General features: G+C 56.3%; 7 protein-coding genes across 7 annotated transcripts; 2 read left to right on the top strand and 5 right to left on the bottom strand.

Moving 5' to 3' along the window:
* Positions 1-1,993: 1,993 nt before the first annotated feature.
* QBC33DRAFT_563370 (uncharacterized protein) lies at positions 1,994-3,862 on the bottom strand (the record flags this gene model as incomplete). The annotated part of the gene is made up of 4 exons (XM_060430275.1): positions 1,994-2,170; positions 2,250-2,700; positions 2,769-3,119; positions 3,267-3,862. The coding sequence occupies 4 exons, from the start codon at positions 3,860-3,862 to the stop codon at positions 1,994-1,996; spliced, it is 1,575 nt and encodes a 524-aa protein (XP_060279169.1).
* Positions 3,863-4,758: 896 nt separating this feature from the next.
* Positions 4,759-6,189, bottom strand: QBC33DRAFT_254834 (uncharacterized protein). The gene has a single exon (XM_060423038.1). It carries the CDS (start codon positions 5,957-5,959, stop codon positions 4,946-4,948), a length of 1,014 nt encoding a protein of 337 aa, XP_060279168.1. The 5' UTR covers positions 5,960-6,189; the 3' UTR covers positions 4,759-4,945.
* A 2,126-nt stretch (positions 6,190-8,315) lies between these two features.
* QBC33DRAFT_563368 (putative dynein light chain protein) lies at positions 8,316-9,050 on the bottom strand (the record flags this gene model as incomplete). Its single annotated transcript, XM_060430274.1, has 4 exons — positions 8,316-8,660; positions 8,802-8,876; positions 8,935-8,973; positions 9,030-9,050. 4 exons carry the CDS (start codon positions 9,048-9,050, stop codon positions 8,316-8,318), a joined length of 480 nt encoding a protein of 159 aa, XP_060279167.1.
* Positions 9,051-10,120: 1,070 nt separating this feature from the next.
* On the top strand, positions 10,121-10,595 carry QBC33DRAFT_460555 (uncharacterized protein; the record flags this gene model as incomplete). The annotated part of the gene is made up of 2 exons (XM_060424998.1): positions 10,121-10,154; positions 10,249-10,595. 2 exons carry the CDS (start codon positions 10,121-10,123, stop codon positions 10,593-10,595), a joined length of 381 nt encoding a protein of 126 aa, XP_060279166.1.
* Positions 10,596-11,287: 692 nt separating this feature from the next.
* On the bottom strand, positions 11,288-12,372 carry QBC33DRAFT_254841 (uncharacterized protein). Its single transcript, XM_060423039.1, has one exon. The coding sequence runs from the start codon at positions 12,064-12,066 to the stop codon at positions 11,299-11,301; it is 768 nt and encodes a 255-aa protein (XP_060279165.1). The 5' UTR covers positions 12,067-12,372; the 3' UTR covers positions 11,288-11,298.
* Positions 12,373-14,480: 2,108 nt separating this feature from the next.
* Positions 14,481-16,652, top strand: QBC33DRAFT_254716 (uncharacterized protein). Its single transcript, XM_060423037.1, has one exon. The coding sequence runs from the start codon at positions 14,709-14,711 to the stop codon at positions 16,641-16,643; it is 1,935 nt and encodes a 644-aa protein (XP_060279164.1). The 5' UTR covers positions 14,481-14,708; the 3' UTR covers positions 16,644-16,652.
* An 813-nt stretch (positions 16,653-17,465) lies between these two features.
* Positions 17,466-20,416, bottom strand: QBC33DRAFT_551047 (putative rna polymerase). Its single transcript, XM_060429134.1, has 4 exons — positions 19,914-20,416; positions 18,904-19,652; positions 18,707-18,846; positions 17,466-18,638 (listed from the first exon to the last, which is right to left on the bottom strand). The coding sequence occupies exons 1-4, from the start codon at positions 20,123-20,125 to the stop codon at positions 17,835-17,837; spliced, it is 1,905 nt and encodes a 634-aa protein (XP_060279163.1). The 5' UTR covers positions 20,126-20,416; the 3' UTR covers positions 17,466-17,834.
* Between the last annotated feature and the right edge of the window lie 67 nt (positions 20,417-20,483).

The raw sequence follows: 20,483 nt of genomic DNA, 5'->3' as shown, positions 1-20,483 counted from the left end.
TTGTTTCGGTGTTGTCTCCCGCAATCTCTAGCTTGATCCGGTAAGCATAGACAACGCCTTCTGGCCAGCCCACGTCTGCTTCCCGCCTCGGGACAGGGTCCCTTGCGGCTCGGTGTTGCACCGGCATGGCAGGCAATATGGCATGCATTGTCCAACCCCATTCGGAAAACTGTCAATGTCAGCGACGAAACACTCATGCCGATGAATAGGTAAGGCACGCACCAACCCAGCGCCCTCATCAGCCACGCCCATGCTATGTGGGTGGGTCTGTCGGCTCTTGCCGGGTGCCAATCATGGCGGCCATTCCGAATTGGGTAGGGCACTAAATCCAACTTTCTGTATGTCGGCCAGCACATAAAGCTAAATTTAGGCCCGTTGAGATCTCCTTTCCAGCTTCAGCCTTCAGTGTTGACCTGTTCTCGAGACATCAGTAAGGATACCCGTGCCAAGAGCTATTCCTGATCCTGTTACTTCTCCCTCTGAAGGAGACAAAACGGATAAATCCTCAAATATGCCTGCCTTTGCCTTCCTCCAAGAAACTGGAGATTGCCTTCCCACATTGAACGGCTGGGTTTCCCTGGAGAGCACATATGGCCTTCGTCGAGAGTTCCAGCATCGCGGCCCAGTCACGAGAGCCGATCATCCACTGAATACCCTGTCCAAGCTCCTTGCAACTCAATATCCCAGAACCAGGTGCTAGGATGGGTTGTACTAGTGGAACGACCGTTTTCTTGAAATAGTTGTCTGTCTCGCACGTGTGGAAGCATCTCACGCCGGTGCCATAAACGACATAAACGTACTGGAACCTTCTTCTTGGCCAGAAGTACCTTGCATCACTTAGCACATACGCGCTCTAGCTGATGCGTCAACAGTCTGTCAGAGTACATTGAAATAACCCCATCATCTTTATAATGGTGGCACTGCCCCAACGACAGAACTGATGTCTCTGACACGGGTGGGACTTACAGACGCCAATTCTCCATTTGCGGTGACCAAGAGCATGTGGTCATGCGTGCCCAAACGTGGATGCTGTCACAACAATGGGAAGCCAAATGCTCACATCACACTGGGGACTAGAAACGTAGGCGTTTCTCTCTTCTCCCCTCGGCGATCCTTCGAGCCGCATGTGTTGAACCTTCAACGACCTCGGAATGCCCTCGCCACCCCCCAAGCCGTCCCGGCGCCTAGATGTGCTCGCCTAACCCACGGTGCTAGACTTCCACGAAGAGAACGTCGGTTTATCCAAGAGAACCATGTGCTGAATCCTGTTGAAAGTGGGGTGAGTCGCATCATGTTGTCGAGTATGGATCGTAGTTAAGTGGACCATGTAGTATTTCGTAGGAAACGAACCTCCCCTCTCCCTCCTCGTTGACCGAGTTGTGTGTGCACCGTACTCGTATCTTCAACCCGATACACGCAAACATAGTCCACTTCCTCATGGTGTTTCGTCTGTCTGACAAATCCCTCCAATCCTTCCCCTGCTGATGCCCTTGAGGGATCCGGCGTAAACCACCCTCCCTTCTTACGTTGCTTCACTAACAACATCACAAAAAGAAGGGGGGCGGGGAGCAGGCATGTCAGGTCTACCCTTGATCGAATTATTTTGCTTCCCTGTTTTCCTAATCTATAAAAAAATCGAAGCCGCGTCGCAGTAATTTTCTTCGCAACACTCCCAAACGCCGCTAAGCACACGAACCTGGCTGGATACCACATGCCCATCAAACTTTTCTCGCGTTGAGCAAAAAAGAGAAGACTGTGGCCGTCATTCTATACCTATAACAAACCCCCTGGATGCAATTACGGGCTTCCTCCCGCCCACCTTCCCCCCCCTTCCCCCAAAACATAGACACACACACACAAGAAGATCAGCATCAAGCCCCTGAAACGAAAAGGAGAAAAGGAACGCAAACATCCAGGCATCAATTAAAGTCTAGAGTGCCCCGTGTATTACCGACACGTAGCCTCCTCCGTGAAGGGTTAGGCCCCCCCGCCCTTACGACTGGCCAGACGACGACGACGGCACCACCACTGAGGCGGCAGGGGCAGGAGCGGGGACGGGGGTGGAAGCGGCGCGGCCGGGCTCGGCCGCTTTGTCGTCGCTTGACTCCTCCCAGTCGTCATCGCTCGCCGGCCGGCTGCTGTCGCGGTTGTCTCTCCTGCTCTTGGTCATCTGGGTAGCACGGTGTTAGTTAGCAAGGTGGAGGGTAAAAAAGGGGGGGGAGGGGGAATCAGGGGGGGCGAAAACTCACCCATGACCGCACGCCGCCGATCAACCCCAGGGTATACCCCGTGATGAAATCGTTTGTATTCCCCCCGGCCCTCTCGCCAGCCACACCGACGAGGCTGAGGCCGGAGGCGCTGGGGCTCTTGGCCAGGCCCGGCGGGCCGTGGGACGCGAGCGGGCTCCCGGGGACGTCGCCGCCGTGGCCTTGGCCGTTGCCGTTGGGGGCGAAGAAGGCGGCCAGGCGGGCCGGGCTCTGGGGCCGGCTAGGCGGGCGGCTGGCGGGCCAGAACTGGCGCAGCTCGCGGCTCAGTTCCTGGCCCGTCGTCGTCCAGTTGCTGCGGATGTTGTCGCGCAGGTCCTGCACGTGCCGCTTCAGGTCCAGCTCGTTCTTCTTCAGCCAGCTGACGTTGAGCTCCTGCCGCGAGGTGCCCCGCTTCAGCTGCCGCGCGATGTATTTCTCGTAGTCGCGGACGATTCTGTTTTTTTTTTGCTAGTGTTAGTGGTGGGTGGATACAGGGACGTAGGGAGAGAGAAAAACACGTACTTTGTGATAATGCCTGTGGTGCTCACCCCCTCGGTCCGCTGGGTCACCAAGAACTTACCCGCCGCCTTGATGGGCTGGTAAATGTCGTCACCCTCGGCGGCACCATAGGGGATGTCGTCGTGGGCAACATAGTCAATCTTGTGCTGGTCGAGGAACTCAGGGGTCACGATCCACGGGCAGTTCTCAATGACCTCGTCAACCCACTTGCAGTGCCTGACCGTCTCTGCGCGCTCCGCGCCAGACAGCACGGTCAGGCCTTTGCGCAGATGTGTCTCTGTGTCCCCTGTCACGCCCACGATCAGGTACACATCGGGGAATGCCTTCTTGGCCTGCTCGAGCTGGCGCATGTGGCTAATATAGGGTCAGCGACTGGTCTCCGGTTATACATGTTTATTTCTAGGTGCGTGTCGTGAGGGTTGAAAAGCCAAGAAAAAGGGGGTACATGTTTGTGCTTGTTCGTTCAGGGGGTGGAAATTGAAGTAGAAAAGTGAAACCCACCCAAGATGGAACAGATCAAAAACCCCATCCGCATACACCCTAACCGGCCTCCCCACCGGGGGCGAGTTGGTCTGATATCCCACCGGGTGTGTGAGCTTCCCGATCGGCGGCGGAGGCATGACGATGTTCTTCTTCTCCTTGTCCTTCCTCTCCTCGCCCGCCGGCCCGGCCACCTTCCTCACCCCCTTCCGTGTAACCCGGTGGGCGATATCGACGCTGGCCTCGGTGGTGTCGCTCGGCTCGCCGGGATCCAGCGCCTGCGCGTACGCCTGCGGAGCCCCGGCCCCGGCCGCCGACGTCGCGGCCGTCTGGGCCGAGTTGGCGCGCTGGCGCTTGCTGGGCGGGTGCGAGGCGCCGTCGGCGGCCTTACGGTGGTGGTGGTGGTAGGAGGAGGAGGAGGGAGGCGGCGGCTGGTCGCGGCTCGACTCGGGCGCCGTGGTGTCGCCCTCCTCGCCGGACGCGTCGCGGGACTCGGCCTGGACGACCTGGCCCTGGTCCATCATGTCCGGGTTGTTGCCGAGCGCGTTGCCGGCGGCGAGGCCCGTGGCTGTGCGTTTGCGCTTGCCGTTGTGGGAGGAGGAGCTTGGGGATGACATTGCTTCTGAGGTTTGTAGGCGGCGAGGTTGGGCGTCACTGGTATGAAGGGAGGAGTGGAATTGGGAAGGGGGGCGTGCCGGAGTGCTAATGTCGGATGATCGGGTTCGGATTCGTGTCCGGTTCTTCCTCGTATATGAAAGCTGCTCGGCAAGGTCTGCTTTGCTGAAAGGAGGACGGATGGAAATCGGAACACAGAATGCTTCGTTCGATGTAGAGGAGACGCGCTCTATTAATCGTCCCGGTTTGACTCAGTGTTTGTCCAAGGCCCCTTGGTCTGTTCGATCATCCCTTGATCAGGAGAGATGTGGAATTTTATAATAAATGTTGAAAAGCCTTCAACAAGGTTTCACGCACACACATTCACAAGCTCCAATGGCTTCAAACTGTGGTGGCTCGTCTTCGAAAGACGAAAGAGCTTCCAAAAGTTTAGGTAATAGGGGCCGGGCCATGGAAAATTACCTGATTTCAATCGGCAAACTCAAAAGGAACGTGCCGTGGGGGTGCCAATGACGCCAGACCGTGACGATGCCACCCGTTGCAAATGCAAAGAAATCTAGCCCCACAATCAAATGTGGCAGCCCCTCGACTTCGAGTCTACATCATCAAGCAAGGTTTGCCTATATGATACTATTGGAGCCTGCATGTTTCCATTGTCGAGCAATTGACGTTGCAACATTGCCTGAGATACGTATTGTACAGTTTCTTTGATTCTAATTACTGTAAGCTACCTAGCCAGCAACTGCCGGCAGGACTTCTATCTCCAGTACGGCACTAGGGGTTCCTGTTAATATCACCCATATCACCGGTTGATCCCCTCATTGCCGATTGTCACCAGCCGGAAGAAAGGCAGAGCCCACACGAACCAAGTCTCCGGAGGACCGATTATAGATCGGGCTTCGGCCTCAGCATCCCAAACCACGAATCTGCGGAACAATGGCCTCTATTTCTATGCCAAGTAAATTCCCCTAGATGGATGGAAATCCGTGCTTTCAGCGGCGCGAACTTGTTTTTCCCACCCCAGCCCCAATATCATGTATCGGCTGAGGTGCCCATAAATCGTATCATCATTGCTCTTTCCCTGCTCACTGTAGCACGACCTTGGACTTCATCGCCCGATGCCTGCCGCACCGGTGCGGGTCCTTGGGCACGCTCATGTAGCAGAACGGCTTTGAGCCCTCGGGGGCGACGGGCCCGAACTTCTGCTTGACCGAGCAGTACTCGAGGCCCTCGCCCATCCAGTCCTGGATGTGCTTGTGCAGCTCGCACCTGCAGACGCCGCACTTGCGGCAGTAAGCCTGGCCGCGCACCCGCAGCTTGGCTAGTGCCCATGCGCCGCTGCCGTTGCCACTGCCGTTGCTGTTCTCGTCCGTCTTGTTGACAGCCGCCGCCGCCATCTTACTGGAGGCTAGCAGAGGCGACCTGGCGCCGGCCAGGTGCCACGCCCACTCCAGCTCGTTCGGCCCGCCGCGGCGCGCCGACAGCGGCACCGTGCCGTGCATGCGGCGGTGGACGGCGTAGAGGTCCTTGGCGGCCAGCGCCAGGCAGGTGCTGTCGATGGGGTCGAGGAAGTCGAAGATGGCATAGTGCAGCTCGCGCGGCAGGTCCAGCAGCGTCATCCCCCGCGCCGACGGCCGGTGGTGGTGCGGCATCGGCTCGTAGTCCATCACGCTGTAGGAGCGGCGGGGAGGGCCCAGGGGCGGGCGGCGCGCCGAAGGCGGTTGCCGCTGCGAGGCATCTGACGGGGCTGGAGGGCTAGGAGGGTTCTGCTCCGAGGAGGCGAACGACGGAGGAGGAATGGACGAGGCAGCAGGGACGGGCTCGACAGGCTGGCATTGCTGAGGCTGTTGTCGGATTGTGTGGATGGTGAGTGTGGTGGTGGAAGGCGACGGCGACGGCAATTGGTAGTCATAATGGGTTTGTGACCGGCGGGGAGCGCGCACGCCCGATCGAATACGGTTCAGCTCCTTCAGTCCATGCTCTTCACTGATCCCAGAATCTTGCCTCGATGGCCCCATGAAGCCTCTGGAAACAAACGTGGTCGAATCGGAACCGTGGCCCTGCAATGTTGCAGAGCCGCTGTAGAGCCTTCCGAGCATGACGCTCTTGTTGACGCGAAGTGAAGCCGAGAGGCTGCAATCGAGGTCGAAGTGTACGACAAGAGTATTTATGTGCTCGAAGCACCAAAGTATAAGTGCCAGTGAAGAATGGTTTCAGGTACCGGCGTCTGGATCTATGTCTGGTCTGCGGAGTGAATGCGGGAGTTCCCTCACTAGCGAGCTCATCAGGGGAGGGGGGAGGGATTATAACGGAGCGGGCAGTGAAAATGACGGAGGAGGGGAGTGGCGGCTCAGGAACGATGGCCCGGTTGGGATAGGGTGTGATGGTTCTGGGCCAAGTTTGCCTGACGCGAACGAATAAGTGGTGGTGTGACAAAGTTAAAATCCCGAGTAGTCTAGGGTTATCCGATGAGGGTCCTCTGGGGAACGTGGGAACCTTCTGATGTAGGTACACCTCCTTCGTATACGCTAGCCAAGGGGAGATAAAGATCGCCAGAAATGGTGGGGATCGTTCATTGCCTCCCAAGTTTGCCAACGTTTCCGCGCCGCAAAGACTTGGATGGCGTAGTGTATACGCAAGTAGACTGGGCGATTAGGTGGGTTACACGCATTGAGCTCTTTGTCCTCGAGGGCCAAGTACATTCCACCTCTCTCGGCGACCCTTCGATAATCTGGGCAGTGCGGGGAGGGCCTTGTCTAGACTCTGCAAGCCCAAGCTGCTTGCAGATTACGTGCCCCCCCTAAAGAGACTGCAGCCACGACTTCCCCTGTCTCCCGTCCTTGCTGCTGCTGACGCGGTGCTCTTCATGCTTGGTACTCCTGCTGCTCTCCCTACTCGCGTTTCCTACCATAGCCGAACTCATTTTACAACTTGATTATCGCTCGTTCGCCGGCCTCACCGTGGGTCCAGGTGGGGCAAAATACGAGCTGTGTCAACTGACAAAGGACATAGGACATAACCTGGCTCCTGGGTAATGTGTACTACAGTCTATTTCTTGCGAGTGCCGGTTGTCCAAAAGTTGGGTGGCAAAAGGCCCAGACATGGGTGCTGCAGGCTGCATTGGAACGACCCCGCCGTTCCGGCTTCCCCGTTTCTTGGGCCTCGCGACTGCTTCGTGAAGCGTCGCTGTACTCAAAGCCGGAGGAGGCACATCCTCTTGGGTCGACAGCGGGAGAGACAGCGCTAAACTGAGCGAGCCTCTACATATGTAGATTCCGTAAATGTCTCACACCCTCCTTGTGCTCTGTTTCTGAGCGGGACTTATCAGTGGATATTCTTCAGCTGCCCACATGGGTATCGATACTATCTAGGTAGGTAACTGGAATTTGAATTCCAGCCCGGCGTACTCCGATCCTCGGAATGGAAGAAGCGCGCTTCCTTGAACAGGACCCTCGCTCGTGTGGCAAGAAAAGCCTAATCGTTGAAGAACGGCGTGGTCCCTGACACAATGACACGGACGGCCCCACAAAATGACACCATCATTCCCCACGATTCAAAGGCAGGCTTTCCAAATCTGGGACTGATCTACACGTACGACAGCCAAGCGAGAGATCTTCTGAGATGCGGCGAACTTCACATCTCGGGCCGCCCGTAGCGATGCTCGGAGATCACGTTTGGTGGTGAACCCTCGTGATCCTTGAGGCGTTCGAAAAGCATATACCCCATCATCGCCCGTCTACAACCACCCAAAAATAATAATGGGGATAGATGACCCCGATTTGCAGATGGGCGGTCCGGGGTTTGCGCGAGTCAAATTCTGTGCATTCGACGCCACCCTCGGCAAGGGTGCAGGAACGGTGATCTACATACGTAGTACTTGCTTCTGTCTGATGGTCCGCCCCAGGTTCCCGGTCAAGTTGCCTCGCCCCTCGGAGCAAAAAGAGCAGGATATAGGGTAGTAAAGGGATGCCCACTCTGAGTAGCTCATCCGGGGAACCCTGAAGATCGTCACGAATAACTGGGATACCATCTTTCGGACAGTTCCCGAGCAAAAACGGTCGTCTTGAGGGCGTACACTAGCTTCGCTAGGATCCCTTTACTTGCCCAAGGCCTTGGCGATTTCTAGAGAGATGCTCGAATCACCATTGATAAGCCCCGTGTGGTTCTCAGGAAATCGGAAAAAGGACCATTCGATATCCTATCGAGTGCAATCTTTTAAAAACGCCCCTTATGGCAACCCCTGCCGTGTACCCGGATACCAAAAAGAACCGCGTAATTAGTTGGGAATGGCTTACCTCGTCGTCCCATGCCTTCCCAGGAGGAGGGTGACAGGTTATGCCCGCAGTCACAGCAGGACTCTGCAAAAACAGAACAAAACAGCAGCCAACCTAGGCCAACGTACCAACGAACGCACCCGACCTTCCCCCCTATCCCCCGGGGCTACAGCCGGCCCCCTCAGATGGCGATCCAGATCAGCATGATGACCACGTCCAGCCCCTTCTCCTCCCCGCTGTACTTGAAGCTCCACATGCCGTCCGTCTTCTCGTTCCAGTACCCGCCCGTCGCGCTGTGCATGCCGCGCCGCCCGGCCTGGCCCTTGTTCTTCTCCGTCGTCGTCGCCGTCGTCGCAGACTTGCCGTCCTCGGCCTCCTCGCCCGCGCCGCTAGTGGTGCCTGTTGACCGGTTCAGCTGCGAGTTGGGAACGACGTGCTGGACGATCGTGCTGTTGATGGCGAGCTTGTACGACGGCGCCGCGCCCTGCGGAGTCGCCTCCGACATGACCGCCTTGAGCATCTTCTCCTGTCATTGGGGGGGGGCGTCCGGTTAGTCCTGGAACAGACAATGCTAAGGAGGTCGCTGCTAGGGCGTCATGCTCGGGTTGGGGTGGGGGAGGAAGGGGGGAAATCGGTAGGTGGTCCTCTGCGGAGTGGAGGCACGTACGATGATGGTTTGATTCCATTGTCCCGTCTTTGCGTGATCATAGTGCTCGGAACCGGATAGGGCGCTGTTGCAAGCCTGCCAATGTGCGGTTAGCAACAAAGGGATAGCAGGAACGGAACAGCTCGAGGCCTACATCTGTTGCGATCTGCTCGAGTCTCTTGACAGGCACAGGCTGCTTGGACATTAGCCTTGTGATACTTGGGATCGCTGCCTTCCCCGGGGACGCACTGGAGGAGCTTGGGAAGCCATTTTGGTATAGAGGTCGCGTGCAAAGCACCTGCGAAGAGCTTAGGAATAGATCGCCGGCCGGATTTGGGCGGTGTTGATCGATCGAACCTTGGTTGCTCTTTGCAACTGGCAAGGCTGAGAAAGGCAGTTAAGATCCAAGGGGGTTACCCGGAAAAGCGAGGCTGATGGAAATCGGAGAGCGGCTTGAAAGTGGGCGTTTTAATGTTTTGCTCAATGTTTATTACGGAACCTTGGGGTTGCTATTGATAGGCTCCTCATCGTGACTGGCTGACAGCGGTGAAACAAGGAACAAAGGCTACGCACGGGCCGCCATCCGGAACCGGTTTCTGAAAGAGTCCCACGGGCCACATTTTGATGATTTCGGGCATATGAACGAGTTGTTATACTCGAAATCAGCGAATATGTACGAGCATCGGTACGTGATCTAGCAAGTTGACCAGGGGCATTCGATCGGTATACCCGGGCACCTACCTATTAAGCCAATCTTCACAAGAAACCTATAAGTACATAGTATCAATCAACGTTCTTCTCATCTGGTTGGATCTTTGTCCCACGTGATCGATTGCCTAATTGTATATAGTTAGCTTATCGTGCATATTCGGCATTTTTCGTCAGATATCAGATATACAATTATGCAGAATTTTGCCGCTTGGTCTGGATCTGTTGGATCTGTTGTCCAACCAGCCACTCAGCTTCAGTAGTGAGCCCACGTGGGGGCCGAAGACAAGGGTCTGGAAAGAGCTCCTGCAAGTCTTGAAGCAGCTCCAACAATAACGGCCTGCGATTGATCAATTGCAGCGAAGCATCAAGTTGACGGGCAGGGCGAGCGAGGATGCTTTTCTTCCACCGGGGATGGGTTTAACGAGAGAAGCGACCATTAAACATAGACGGTATCCTCTCGGGAGGGAATTGGGACCCTAGGCAATTCTTAATCTCCATCCTGTGACGTCGGCCACGCCATAACCTTCGCAAAGACTCAAACATCAGGAGAACATCGTCTTCAATTCAATTGAACTTGTCGACCCCTCCTTCAACTGTCTGTCTCTTGATCTCAGGAAACCAACCTTGAGATGTCGAGCCAGCCGTTATTGCAAACGGCTCCGGGTATGACCAACATTGCACTCAACCGCCGCTCCCGCCTCTCTGTCTCCCCCCTAATGGAACACAACCCAAGCTAACCCCGCCGCAACCCTTCCAGGCAAGCGGATCGCCCTCCCGACGCGAGTCGAGCCCAAGGTGTTCTTCGCCAACGAGCGGACCTTCTTGTCGTGGCTCAACTTCAGCGTGATCCTCGGGGCGCTGGCCATGGGCATGCTCAACTTCGGCGACCGCCCCGCCTTCATCAGCGCCTTCCTCTTCACCGGCGTCGCCATGGCCGCCATGGTGTATGCCCTCATCACCTACCACTGGCGCGCAAAGTCAATACGCATGCGCGGCCAGGCCGGCTTCGACGACCGCTTCGGCCCCACCTTCCTGGCCGTCATCCTGCTGCTCGCCGTGGTGGTGAACTTTGTGCTAAGGATCACGTATGATGGGGGGAACTGAAGATAGGTTAAGCTAAAGAGGGGGGAGGCTGAGGAGGGGAAGCTGAAGAGGGGGAAACTGAAGAGGGCATTGTCCCGCCAGGTTTTGATGCTGGCGGGCTGGGGGTAACCAACGGTGTTTGTTGAAATGGGTTTGCATTTTGGGTACTCTTTATCACCGATTAGACTGTCTATACTGGAAGTTGCACCTGACTTTATAGGTCGGCAACGGGGAACAGGTGGGACTTCAGGGAGCTATTTGGGACGAGCATCTCGTTGCATTGCATTGCGTTTCCATATTTGGTCAAGGCAGTTGAACATATCGTTACCTTGGTTGGGCAGAACACTGAACTTAGCCGCGACCCTGTATGGTTCGGGACGAGGAGCATACAGAGCGAGGCATGTTCAGATCTCATGCCTTATGCCCCTATGCTCATGGGCCGGTCATGTACCTAGGTTGCCAACAGCTGGTCCGGAGCTCAAACATATCCACCTCGAATCTTCGATTCATTCGATGCTAAATAATTATACAGGGTATCTTCTCTATCAAGTCGTCACGCATGTGCCAATGAATCGTCTTCTATTTTGCTTGGTCGCTTTCCTTGCACCCCTGTGCTGGAAATCTCAGCAAGCCTCCATCTTTCCCTCAGAAATGTTGAATCTAGCAGCAAATTGTCCTTTCTCTGTACTCAGCGAGTCATAGGCCCAGGTGAGAGGGTCATGGCTCAAACAAGGCCGGCCTTCTTCTTGCGGATGTAATCGATGTACTCCTCGTTCGACTGCACCGTAAAACTGTCCCGCGCTTTAAGTTCAGGTACCGGCACCCGTGAGAGGACGATGCTCATGTGTGCCATCTGCCGTGCCTTTGGCTCTCCGTGGACGGCTCGCTCGAACTGAGTGGGCGTCGCGGCGTCGCCGTTCATGGTTTCGAAGTAATCGTCACCGTCGTCGTCATCGACATCGCGATCTTCCCCACCCTCCCTACCGGCAGCTGTGCCCATGGCCGTGTCCTCGACGACCGACCCTCCGTGATCCTGACCGCGGGCTGCGCTGCTCTGCTTGGCGGCCCACTCCATCTCGTACAGCCGGTTGTACTGGTACCACTTCTGGTCACCCTCGTGGATGCGCCGGCGCACGGTCTCGGCGATGGTAATGAGCTTGTTGGTGGTATTGGACCTTGCATAGAGCAGCACGACGCCAGGGAGGACAGTGGAGTCCCAGGGGTGGAAGCGGCCGAGATGTTGGAGGATGGTGTCGACGCGTTTGGAGATGCTGGTGGAGGAGAGGACTGAGAGGGTCTTGACTTCGTACTTGGGCCGCAGATCCGTTATGAAGCTGCTAAGGGGTCGCAAGGAGGTTGAGGTGGGTGGTGATGCTGGAGTGTTATCGGATCGGAGCTTCTTGACGACGTTGGGGGTGCCAGCGGCGTCGGCGAGCTTGCGCTTGGCTGATGGAGCGGCTGCCCCGGGGGCGGCCTGAAGAGCCATGCCCATTGAATATTCGTGAGGCACGGTATGGTGGTTGAAGGATCTCAGTCTGGGGTAGTTGGTCCTCACGAACGTGGGTTGTCTTGCTGTTGATGTGTGGGTTGGCCAAAATATTTTTTGGCCCAGGAAGCGGGGCTTTTTGTGGCTATCGATTACCAGAGGCAGTAGCGAACCTCTGTAATTGCCTGATCACCTCATACTCTGAGGTAAGGGTTAACAATGGTCGAGGTCTTTCTCTGGGGAGGGTCGTCGGTATATTCTCGTCCGAACCCGAAGAAGATTTGGAGTTTTGATATCCTTGTAGAACTAAGCTACCTACCTACTTAGATAGTGCTGTCATCAAGAAGCTTCCGTCACACGGAGTTGCCTATGTAGGTAGCTTAGTTTTGGCTCCTCGCTTCAAGTCCCTACCACAGCTTCCTCGATCAAAGTGGCTCTGCTGCTGTCAACTTTCTGCGCAAAGACTTAATAACTGGAATCGAGGTGTGAAACTCTAAGCACTTTGTTTACTTCCTCTGTGATACTATCTACCCGTGCTACCGTATGTAAAACAGCGATAATTTTCAAAGATGAAGCTTTGACCAATAGGCACGGCGCCTCGAGGTGATCAAGGGTGAGTTGAATTTATGGTCCGTGTGTCAACATTCTGGGCCCTTCCTTGCTTCGATTCGCCATGGCCCCATGCAAGCCCGCTCTGTTGCCAACATGAGTTTACGCAGGTACCTAGGGAGTACCTACATCCGTGCTGCTGAAGCTTCCACCTTGGCTGATCATGGATTGGAAGTTGTCCAACTCCTCTGCGGATGTGCAGGCAGCGACTATGCATGTAGATGGGACGGAGTTTTGAGAGATATAAGTTCTGCTGGGCTTGCAGCTACTGGCCTGTTGTTTACTCCAGCCCGCATGCCATGGCGGATGGGCGCAGTTATTCATGGGCGGCCTCGATATTGGCACAGAAATAGCTGTTAGACGAGTACCCGGCACCTGCCAATAATCGTGGTGCTGTTTTGGCACTTTCCCATCCTCAAACTGAGTTTTGCGCATCGTATTTGGGTACAGCACTAACCAGCAGTTTTGAGAAGACATACCTCGTACTTTAACCTGGCCTGAAACTTACCTCAGAGTTGAGTTCTTGGGACGCGCATGCATTTATCCTTGGAATGGTCCGTGCATCCTTGGCACCCACCCATTACGTATCGCTGATATAGTCCAAGACCAGCCAAAAAAGGAAAGAAACGAACAAACAAATGCGCCAGAAAGAGAAGCAGCTGGTTATGGCCCATGGCAACGGCGCCAATGGGCGAGTTGCCTCCTGCAATCAACTATCAGCAACAAAGATTTCTAGCTGTTACCAAAGAACCTACATATACATAGTAACGATGAGCTTCCATCCTTCGTGACAGTGAAGTCACACAGTACCTTATCTGTATCCCGTACTACGTAGTAGGTAGCTAGGTCTCTACTAGCCCTGTTTAGATCGGCCGCTAGTGGGGATTATTACGGGGCTGACAGCCTGACGCAGTCTGGGCGCCCCTTTTCCCCTCCTCCCTGGCTTGCATTCTTAATTCTTGGAGTGTTTGTCGCCATTCACTGCCCTGCCGATGCTTATCACCGTCGACGTCGCACTTTCGTAGCCACCACATGGTGTGTAGCACTTGGGACAGCCCTCTCTATTTCCAGCAATAACGGGCGCAAACAACCTCCTGTCGCTTTCTCGCACGGAATAGGTACCTTGGTAGGTACCTTTGCTCCACCTCCGTTTGCCACGAGCAGGAGCCTTCGCGCAGCTTCCCTTTCCGAATCTTCTTTTCCCAGGCAGGTACCTAAATGGTACCCGCACGTTCCCTCCTTGGCTTGCAAGTTGGGCCCAACGGCAGAGTGCACTAGCCACCTCCCAATCACCCTTCTTCCCGGGCCAACCCCCTGTCATTGCTTTTGCCTGCTTGCATTTTCGCCCCCCCCAAACTCCCAAACAATTTCCCACCCTCGCACTGCGTCGTCTCCCCCCCGGCCCTTCCAAACTCGACGCTATTTCCCGTCGCCGGCGTTTCGCAATCCTCCAGAATTTCCACCAACTTACAACCAACAAACAACAGCAGGACAGCAGCGCGCTGGACCAGAAACTGCGCAGTCAACCACCACCCGGCCTTCCCACCTCTTCTCCTTTTCTTCCCTTCCCTTCGCGCACTCATTTCGCTCAACCATTTATCGCCCCATTTTCGCTCTTCGTCGAGGCTTTCATTAGCTCTCGCGCATCGCTCGTCGCCTCCTTACGCGCGCGCAACCCCGTCTTCGATCGCATGAGGCCAGAGTAGTTGACTTCTGGACCGTCTGACTCGATCCGTCCGTTCTCCGTTGGCTCTGGCGCGGCCACATCATTCATCGCAACAGCCCATCCAGGTCCGCCGCGACTAGTCGAAACTCTGACTAAACTCCGCCCGATCCGACCCACTTTTTCTGCTGCAAGGAGCAACCAGGGAGTCTTGGAACCTTCCTGTTACGTCAGCCTCCCACACCTATCCGTCATCTTCGGCCCCCCTTATCATCCGCGTCGCTGCCTTGCGCCTCGATCAATATAAGAGCTGCAGCCTGGCCACTTCGACCCGGCTTCGCCTCACTCACAGAAACAGGAATCTCTGGGACCGCCCATGTTCCGCTTTTGGAGTTCCGACGCGAGGGGATGCGAAAAGACGGTTGAATCAAGTGTTTTATCGCAAGACTCGGCTGCGCCGATAACTGCGACGCTGCCTGGCTCGAGACTGGACCGCCCTCCCAAGCGGAGGCGGCCTAGCCTCTCCGAAGAAGCTCTTCACCTCGGCGACTGCCACGGTCAGCCGCCGACAAAACGTGCGACAGTGCAAAGTGTCTCCTTGCCGTCGCCGCAGTCTCCATCGCCAGAGTACAAGCAGGAGGAGGAGCAGTATGGATCCCCACAAGACACGCTCGTGAAAGGTGATCTCGAGACTGCAAAAGAGGCTATCCAGTACCAGTTTGGTCTTGAAATCCTCTTGAAACATGACGAGTTACGGCTCATCAACCAGGAGCTGGCGAAATGCCAGGTCGCCCTCGAGCAACTTCGACGTTGCCACCTCATTCCATACCCCGTCAGCTGTCCGACCCCGGCGCAGATGCTGGATATCAGTAGTGGCAAGGGCCCCGCACTGCAAAGTCGACCCGGCGAACCTGTCCCAAGATGGGCTCCGCCTTTCGGGGTGGTTGATGGACCTTATGCCCGGCACTATGCTAAGTGGCTAATACCCGATCCCGTGTTCGATGGTATCCAGCCCGAACCCCAGGGTACCCCTTATGCAAGCCGCGCGAAGAATACCGCCGAAGGTAGGACGACGAGGAACAGCCTCGCCGACCCGACCAGTTTTTCCAAGGGACGTCCAGTGCGTGGTATTGGTGGCCAGAAGCTACAGTCGCTATCCAGTGGATACCCGCAGCAGAAGGATAAGCAAGCGCCTTGCATCCTCAAACGGTCGGACGGGCAGACTGTGAAACTCATCTGCATTGACTGTCAGAGGTGGGACTTCTCGAGCACGCAAGGCTTCATCAACCACTGCCGTATCGCGCATCGGAGAGACTTCAAGAGTCACGAGGAGGCTGCTGTACACTGCGGACACCCTATCGAGGTTGACGAGGCTGGCGGCATTGTCGGTGATGAAAAGCCGGCAGCCCCCTCTTCCTCCGCAGGCGCCTTTTCAGGCCTCGTTCACCCTTTTGCCCGCAACGAGCCGATTACAGAGCAACAGGCCTACACAGCCCTTCGCTCTCGCATCACTGCGTCGCTCAAACTCTACCATGCCGGTAAACTACCCAACGTAAAGTCTATACCGGGTGCCTCGGCGAAACCCTCTGCCCACTCAACTGCCAAGTCGTCAGCTCCTTTCGTCGGTGCAGTGGCGACTCCTTACCTGTCTCAGATGTTGCAGAAGAAGGAGTTTAAGGGGAACCTCGGTGACTACGTCAGTGATGCCAGGACCAAGTCGGGTCTGGATGAGATGTTTGCGCCTGGCGAGGATTCGGAAGATCCGGACAACTTGAGCAACTCGGACGGCGTTTCAAGCCCTGTCAAGTCGCACGCAACTGCAGCGCGGACGCCGGTAGTTATGCGCGTGCCGGCACGTACGGTGGTCTCTCCTGTCCCACTCCCAACCATTCCTCGCCCGACCAGCAGCAAAGGCCGCACTCACACTCCCCACTTGTCTTTCAACGGAGTTCCGGATAATGATGAAGAGTCGGCGTTGTATGAGGAGATGGATATCGACCTCAGCCCCAATACCATGACTAGCAACAATGCGCCGTCCCTGGTTAGTGACGACGGCGAATATGACGATTCGGACGATGGATCGTCGTCCGAGACTAGCGACGGCACGGAAGAAGAGTCGGTTTCCGACGTGGCTGAGATCAACATCGACGAGGATCAGGACCACGATACCCCTCGGCCAATCCGCCATCACCGCACCAACTCTGGCACGACGGTCAAACTTCGGAAGGATGAGGGCAAGCACGTCACGTTTGTCACCCCTATCACAGGGAACACCGGGAAGACGAAGGGACGACGGAAGCAGAAGGCTTAAACATATTCGATAACCCAATCAACCCACCTCTTCGTTCACGCCGCGTGTCAAATTATCAGTAACCAGTTTAATAATAACCTCAGGGTCGTTTTCGGCCATTGATAACTTCGCTGGACCTTGGATTCTAATGGCTGCCTTGGAGCACTGGAGCGTCCGCTTTTTTTGCCGTATCATATTTTTATTATCGCCATTAGCTTCATTTGTGCCTGACGCACCTGGCTTTGCGGTGGTTGCCCCGGTCCGGGTGCCGCCAGGGAAGATCCTTGGAGCGGAGCGCGAGATGGTTTGCCTGATGGCCGTCCAGGGTGGTGAGAGTTGCGAATTGAATTGTCCTTTGTAAGAGTTTAAACTTGTCGATTCGCCCCCAGGGGCTAACCAGGAGGTATTGTAACTCAGCTGGTGGCGCCTCCCGGCAGCCAGCTGGTAATACCACTACTCTTGTTTCAACAGCTACTGTATCATACACCAGAGCCTCTGTATTTAGAAGAGATGAACGAGCCAATGAAATGAGAACGCCGGCTTAGCCGCTGTACATTCCCAAATGTCGTAACTAGCCGACGTGGCACTGGTGAACCATGTCGGATGATAAGCTCCTCAGATCCTCGTTGGCATTGCTTCTGGGTTGAGCTTTGTATATTCCGCGGACAACATCGTAAGACTGATAAATTTCACATCAAGGCGCACACATCTGTTGGCTTGAACCCTTCTCTGTGCCTCAGCTCGCCATCCCCTGGCTGAGTCGCGAGAACACAGGGGAAAGGCGCTGCTCCTTTACGTTGCGCTCTCCCGCTTCCACGTCGCGGTGAACGTTCTTCAAGAAACCCCCTTTTCCCTTTACCTGCACTGGGAACACACGCACACATACGCACGGATCGAGAGCGGTTAGTTGGAAAGCATAATTAACTAGGTCGATTCCATGCAAGGTCTAGAAATTCCAGTCTCTCTCTAGGACGTAGTAGTAGTAGTAGTAGCCTTGCCAAGCATGATCTTGGAAGGAGAACAACTTTGGACTCCGAAAAGTGCCCTCCGCCCTTCCATCTTCACTTCCCTAGCCCATCGCTCCTCCTCGCCGATGGCCATAGCATGTGCTCTCATGCTGCTGCTGCAACCCCCCTCGGCACACACACAAAAACTCAATCGCACGCAATCGCAAACCGCACACCAGGGGTGGTATCCCCTCCCGGCCGGCCCTCAGTCAATATCGACGTCGATGTCCAAGTCCAGCGCGCCAATGATGTCGTCGTCCATGAGCGGCTTGTGGATGGTGGGGATGCCGCCCCTGTTCCCGGCGGCGTTCTTCTGCTGGAGCTGCAGCTTGGCGAGGTGCGGGAGGAGGGCCATCGGCTGCTGCTTCTGGGCGCCCAAGACGGGCGTCGACGCGGCCGAGCTCGCTGCGCCGGCGGCGGCGGGGGTGCTGGCGCCGCTGTTCTGCCTGGACGACGGCGACGCGTGCTCGTTGGCGTCGTGCAGGAACTTTGCCTTGGTCCGCAGGCGCCGCGAGTGGTCCTCCTCGACGGCCTCGCCGCGCTCGAGCTTGACCTCGGTCTCCCGGGCCCGGGCCCGCTCCTTGAGCTGCGCCTGCCGGACCGCCTCGGCGTTGCGGCGCCGGTTCTCGCGGTTCAGCGCCGCGAGCCGCTCCTGCTGGGACAGGCCCTCGCCCTGCTGCTCGGGGTTCTTCTTCGCCGGCGTGAGGCTGGTCTTGAAGGCCAGGCGCGGCGTCTCGAGCTGGTCGAGCTCCTCCTGCAGCTTGGCCGCCTTGGCCTCGTTGCCGGCCGCCTTGGAGTCGTCGAGAGACTTTTGGAGGCGTTCCCGCTCGATGCCGCTGTACTTGACGCGCAGGGTCTTCTGGCGGTCAAGCTTCTCGGCCAGCTCCAGTTCGGTCCAGGAGCGGTTGACCAGGCGGTTAATGTCATTGATCTTATCCACAAGCGCTGGCACCTTGGGCACAGAGACGTCCTCGGCGCTGCAGACAGACTTGTAGCGGTTCCACTCGGCCTAGATGGAACAGGGTCAGCGCAACCGCATCATCAGAGCTATGCGAGATGAAGGGGGGTTTGACATACCTCGGTGAAGGCTCTGTCAGAGCAGCTGATGAACGGCCACTCCCGCTGAGCCTTGCCATGTGCCGCCTTGACGTACGTCTCTACGACGAACTGGTGGCCCTTGCGATTCGGAATTGCATAAGGTCTGCCTTTAGTGAAGCCTGATCGCAAGTTAGCCAGCCGAACAGGAGCGCTGAACTTGGAGAACTGATCATTACCCTTGATGACAGCCATGCGGTAGACGTCTTCACCCGTCCTCGGATCAGGGCCGATGTTGATGCGGACGAAGCATCCGGTGAGAGTGTCATCAAAGCCCGGATAGAAGCATACTTCGGCGAATCGACTACGTCCCACCCGCACTCGCTCGATGTCTCTGAGCTCCGCGCGAGCTTCAACAACTTCAGGAGTTCGCGACTTCTGCCTCGACTTGCCAGGGCTGCCCCACTCGACATCGCTGTCGCCCTGGCCACCTCTTGAGGTACTACGCCTGTAGGACGGGGAGGATCTGGGCCTGCGACGGTCCCTCTCCTGCTCTCTCTGTTGCATGCGATTGCTCCGCTCCTCGCGGGCCTTGCGCAGGGAATCGATACCGGAGCTCGTCTCGCCGACCCTGGTGCCCCCAACCTTGGTCCGAACGCGGGATGTCTTGCGCTGGCCGTCCTCTAGCTCGGCCGCGGCGGCCTTGCGCTTCTTGCTGTCCTGGTTGACGACCATGTGGCGCAATAGCCGGTTCTGGCGCATCCGCTCAATCTCCTCTCGGCGCTCGGCGATCTTGATCTCGCGCTCCACCTCCCGCATGCTCATGATCTCCGCTTTCTCTCCATGGCTGATGAAGAGCCCGTCGACAGGGTACTTGTTTGCATCGTCATCGCTGTCGTAAGACTTGTTCGGAGGCGAATCCGAGTCGGAGTCCGATTCGTCCATGGGAGCGGATTGCTGGGAGCCAGGCGACGAGGGCGCGGAAGAACTGCGAAGACGGCTCGGCATGTTAGCTGGAGCTAAAGCTGTTGGTTGTAGGTGAAGCAGGTGCGAGAGCCTGGGCTGTCAAGAGTGGTTGATGGTGAAGCTCGTATGCCTAGCCACGGGCGAACAGAAGCTTTAAGAAGTTGATAAAACCGCGCAGATGAGATAGAATCAGGGAAAGGTTTGTTGGGTCGAAGGAAGGATTCGTATGCAGCAGTGGAGGGGATTGATGGAAGTGATAAAAAGGTGAGGTCTCCAAACATACACTGCGCCTTCGTCCTCAGAATCGCCTTGCTGCCCGCCGGTCTTTGCCTTCTTTACAGCCGCCTTTTTGTTCGCCACTCCTTTGACAGTGGCATCCTTAGCCGAAGGAGGGGGTGATTCTGACCCTCCACGGCTCCTATCCGAAGCATTCTGCTCGTCATCCGACACATCGCCGCCGGCGAGGGCGAGAAGCTCGTCCTCAACGTCAGACATGTTGGAATTCAGAGAGTATTGTAGAGTCGGCTGCGGCAATCGCTGATGAGGCTCTCGGCAAGGTCTCGCGAGTTGTTCGGCTTGCCTGAAGGCTAAACGAGGCTTGTGGAAAGAGACAAAGGGCAATGGACCAAGAACGGAGGATTGGGATCAAACGCCACGGGCGGAAACAGTCTAGACGAGATAGGGCGATAAGTGAACGAGGTGACAATGCGACGTGGTATTGTCTATGAATTATTGAAGTAAAGGCAGGCTGAAGCCCTTCGAGCGACCGTCACCCTTGGCTTGGGCTACGCTTGGAATCTACCATAGTATTGGCTGCAATTCGCCACACGCGCAGGGGTATTATTCCGGATTG

This window comes from Phialemonium atrogriseum (assembly GCF_030411735.1).
Source record: "Phialemonium atrogriseum strain 8032-3 unplaced genomic scaffold QBC33scaffold_36, whole genome shotgun sequence".
Taxonomy (NCBI): Eukaryota; Fungi; Ascomycota; class Sordariomycetes; order Cephalothecales; family Cephalothecaceae; genus Phialemonium; species Phialemonium atrogriseum.
The sequence above is the reverse complement of the archived record's forward strand: the minus strand, read 5'-3'. Positions and strand labels throughout refer to the sequence as shown.